General features: G+C 47.3%; 1 protein-coding gene across 1 annotated transcript; it reads right to left on the reverse strand.

The window, feature by feature from the left end:
* Positions 1-814: 814 nt before the first annotated feature.
* On the reverse strand, positions 815-1894 carry LOC144102695 (protein roadkill-like). Its single transcript, XM_077635891.1, has one exon. It carries the CDS (start codon positions 1892-1894, stop codon positions 815-817), a length of 1080 nt encoding a protein of 359 aa, XP_077492017.1.
* Between the last annotated feature and the right edge of the window lie 2950 nt (positions 1895-4844).

Below are 4844 nucleotides of genomic sequence, written 5' to 3' on the forward strand. Positions count from 1 at the left end.
ATCTTAGCACACGGTCCCGCAGAAATGAGAATGAAAATGCGTTTGTAGACGCACAGACACGTTTACAGTATTACTAATTGTTGATATCTGCCTAACAAGAAATCTACGTAGCTTATTTCCAGTTCATGTAAAATCACCAAAATAGCATGACGTGCCTGAAGTGACCAGGCATTGCGGTGCTAATAATTTAATTTATAATAATAATAATAATTGGTTTTTTGGGGAAAGGAAATGGCGCAGTATCTGTCTCATATATCGTTGGACACCTGAATTTAATTTCTTCAATACGACATTCCTGATGCACGCAAACTGCTTTAATTGTATAAAATCACCGATCGAAAAAATAAATGCGCGGTTATCAGTTATTTTGATTACGTGGCATGAAAGCGAACGTGAGAGCGGGTACGAAGTAAATTAATGTGAATATATTTTTGGCCAGAGCTGTGAGCCTTTCGTCGCTCAAAAACTTTGAACAACCCCTGGTGCCGCAGACCTCTTCGTTTCATTTTGTATTTTTATTTTCTTTTACCACATTTTTCATGTTCTAATAATCTTGGTCACAAGGAAAGGTCCACATTACTTAACAAAGTGACAGGTTAAGAGCGATATGCATTCCAAAGGCAGCTGCACATTGCATTGCTTGACGCCTGCTATGAAACAAAACCGCACTGCGTGGTCAAAGATTAAGAGTTCCGTGGCAGGGTAAATGACAAGACCAGAAAAGTTTTGAAATGTCTGGAACCACACGTTTGCTTGTCCGTGGTGTTGCAGTCTTATGCAGTGCGTAGAGCTATGAGCATCGGACATATTCATCTTAGCGTATCTCGTACAGTCTTCGTCGTTTGGCAGGCGGCTCGATGGTGTCCTCGCAAGATTCGAGAAGGGCAGCGATAATCACATCCAACACCAGATCTATGTGGTCGTCCACCAGGGTGCACCATCCGTCCGTCTTCATCACTTCGCACAGGTTGGCACAAATAAAATTCAGGGAGTAATGACGCAGAATGGTAGCATTGAGTTTGTCGCCGACGATGAGACTGAACGCCGTACTCTCGAAGCTGAGTTTTTCAATGAGGGCGTCTTCGCACTCGTCTCGCAGAGTCAGCAAGCCGTACTTGTCAGCCGCCACCATGAGGGCGTGCGCCATGTTGTCGAGGTGCGGTGAACGTCCAGTGTAGATGAAGCGGAGCATTTCTCTAAACACTTCGTACTCGATGTCTGTCACGAAGACTTGCCCTTGCGGGTTCTCGAGCATGTCGTGCTGGAACATGGCTCGAAAACCTGCTGACCGGGACGCCAATATCGCCTTGTGCGCGCGATACCTGCCGTCGCCCACAGTTACAGTGACGTCGGCGCTGCTGCCACTGTCCAGGAGCCAGCCCAAGTCTTCCGAGAGACGGCAGTCTGTGACACTCAAAGTGGTCCTGTGTCGTTCAGTGTGCTCGTCGGAGTAGTCAACGAGAGTCAGATCGCAGCGTATTGTAAGCGAGTCTCCAGGCATAAGCTGCGCAGCTTCACTTTGCAGAGCGCTTCTGGTTATGGTGCCCAAATATCCGCTGGTCGCTATCCCGTCCGTGAACGTTAGTACAGTCGTGGTGCTCTTGAGAGCATCATTGTTCTTCACGTCGACGACACAGAACGTTGCTTCTGCAGTCACGTTTTGGCTATCCTCGTGGTGGAGAAAAAAAGACAAGAACTGGCACTCACGGTCATCGTCGTTGCTATCTTCTCCAGTGCGGAAGGCCAGGTAACAAGAACCGTGCGCCTGAAATTTGGAGCTAGCTATTTCTCGTCCGAGACGACCCCAGCCGAAGGAAAAATTCTCGATTAGCCATATAATGGAATCCTTCGCGATATTTCTCGTGGGGATGTAGTCGGCTTCAGGCAGTTTCATGGCGCACATCTCAGAAGGCTGCGCGTGTTAAAAGTCTACGCTCACTACGGAGCTTGGAGATAAGGAGCCTTAGGCCTTGCAGGATAAGGAGCTCTCAACCGTGTAGCAAGGACCGAGGCTTGGTGTCTCGGAGGTCCCAGTTGTTGTTGTTGTTGTTGTTAGCCTATCAAAAGATGGCACATACCCACACTGGGGGATCGGCCAAGAATCGGGTGGCTATTCACCTGAACGCAGTTAACAAAAAGGAAAAGCACGTGGGAGCATAACACCAGTACTGCGGTCGAAACCACCGGTGCTTTCGCCTCCCTTCTGCTTTTTCATCGCTTCTGAATCCCCAGGAGAAAATTTTCTTTTTTTTTTTTTGGGGGGGGGGGAATTAAACCTTCGCCCTAAACACTAGGCATTGTTCCAATCCTATTCATGTAACTGTGTTAATGAGCAGGCAACCCGAAAAAAACAAAACTGCTGGTAAGAAATTGCTCCTGAGAAGAAATTTTCTTGTTTTGCTCTTGGCATTCTAGAACCGCCCAAGATCTTCCACATGCGAAAACTGTATGGTCTTTAGCCTTTTTATGTTCGTTATAAAGGAAACTTCACCGAATGCCGCTTTGCGGAACAAGCATTACAAGCAGAGGAATCTGCCACAACCTTTATCGAGACTAATTTTACGGCGGTGTACCTTTTAATGCGAACCTTACTAGGCTAAATGCACAGAAGCAGTAATTACCGAAAAAAGTATGCACTATTGTGAAAAAAAAACACTTTCATTTGCTTTTACATACTACATTTGTCCGATTTTAACGAGCACCCGATTGTCATGTTGGCTGAGATGTAAAATGGAAAATCTGGGTGGAACCTTTAGGCTTCGTTTGCATCTGCGTCGGCGTTCGCTGTTCGTTCTCTCTCTTGGCGGTTCTTCTTTGCCAGCATCGACGAGCGCACACACGAAAGTAACAGACGAGTAACAACACGACTGCAAGACCAGTAGTAGGAGGCAAGCGGATAGCATTGGAGGGGCACTTAAGCTTCAGCTTAAGGGTATGATGCGATAGCTAATTGGTTAATGGCAATATATGCAGAAGCCCCGCCGCGGTGGCTCAGTGGTTAGGGTGCTCGACTACTGATCCGGAGTTCCCGGGTTCGACCCCGACCGCGGCGGCTGCGTTTTTATGGAGGAAAAACGCTAAGGCGCCCGTGTGCTGTGCGATGTCAGTGCACGTTAAAGATCCCCAGGTGGTCGAAATTATTCCGGAGCCCTCCACTACGGCACCTATTCTTCCTTTCTTCTTTCACTCCCTCCTTTATCCCTTACCTTACGGCGCGGTTCAGGTGTCCAAAGATATATGAGACAGATACTGCGCCATTTCCTTTCCCAAAAACCAATTATTATTATTTATTATTATATGCAGAATTGGACAATCCCTAATTTGCAATCACTGATACCCGGGAGTCGTCATACCACTTCTGGCGCAGTAGTGCAGCGGTTAAACGATGCGTCACTGCCCTGCGTTGGCAGGTGCTGCCACCGGTGGGACCTGTGCGATCCATGAAGCTCTTTCCAGCAACCTTTCGCGACCAATCATTAATTTGCCTAACTGCCCCTTACCGGCCGCGTTGGCTCTGTGGTTAGAGCGCTCGGCTACTGATCCGGAGATCCCGGGTTCGTATCCGACCGCGGCGGCTGCGTTTCGATGAAGGCGAAACGCTAAGGTGGCCGTGTGCTGTGCGTTGTCAGTGCAGGTTGAAGATTCGCAGGTGGTCGAAATTATTCCGGAGCTCTCCACTACGGCACCTCTTCCTTTTTTCACTCCCTCCTTTATGCCTTCCCTTACGGAGCGGTTCATGTGTCGGCCGATATGTGAGACACATACTGCTCCATTTCCTCTATAATAATAATAATAATAATAATAATAATAATAATAATAATAATAATAATAATAATAATAATAATAATAATAATAATAATAATTGGTTCTCGGGGAAAGTAAATGGCGCAGTATCTGTCTCATATATCGTTGTACACCTGAACCGTGCCATAAGGGAAGGGATAAAGGAGGGAGTGAAAGAAGAAAGGAAGAAAGAGGTGCCGTAGTGGAGGGCTCCGGAATAAATTCGACCACCTGGGGATCTTTACCTTGCACTGACATCGCACAGCAAACGGGGCCAGGAGCACCTTACCACTTGGGAGGCTTGGGAGACCCTACTGCGCTCCGAGGACCCGGCCAAGCAAGCCATCGCCACAGGCGGGGCTGCCAGCGTTATGAGCCTCCGGGACATGAACGTTTGAGTGCAGTGGGGCAGTGCGGGGGCCCAAGGACCTGCGCGTCCTAAACTCCCCTGTATGTAAGAAAGTTTCCACCACCATCACCACAGCACACGGGCGCATTTAACTAATCAAACTTGTCTTAGTGCGGTCGCTGCATCTAATCTGCATCGTAATTTCTTACTGCTTCGAACTGTGTCTACAGATAACCACCACTCCCTGTGATGTATCTATTAGGTATTCTTTATATTTATTTCGTTACCCCTTTTCTCCCTTGCATTAGTTATCCATTTCAGACGTTCTCCTTCCAGAGATAACCTACCAGGAGATAGGATGTTCTACGCTATCAATCGGCTTCTTTTATCTTTCCTACACGCAGCATATGCAGAACTGCAAGGAGGGTAGGTGATGCCGAGGTACTTCCAATAGCGCGAGTCGTAATGGTTGAAGGAACGTAGAAAGACTGCAGTCACGCTGTGCGTTCCCGAGACATGAGGTAGTGCATCTCAGCACGCGATTTAAAATCCCGTTGGCGCTCAAGGATTGTGGTGTGATGAACACTAAAATAGGAAGAAAATATACCGGTACTTTCTCGAATACCAGTTTTCTTGATACGTCCCTAAAAGATGTAAAAACAGAACTACGGCTAAAAAGGACATTTCAAACTCTCATCGTTATCAATCATTG

This window comes from Amblyomma americanum, chromosome 8 (genome assembly GCF_052857255.1).
Source record: "Amblyomma americanum isolate KBUSLIRL-KWMA chromosome 8, ASM5285725v1, whole genome shotgun sequence".
Lineage (NCBI taxonomy): Eukaryota > Metazoa > Arthropoda > Arachnida > Ixodida > Ixodidae > Amblyomma > Amblyomma americanum.

Coding starts and splice junctions, on each gene's coding strand:
- LOC144102695 (XM_077635891.1), bottom strand. CDS start 1,894: ATGAAACTGCCTGAAGCCGACTACATCCCCACGAGAAATATCGCGAAG.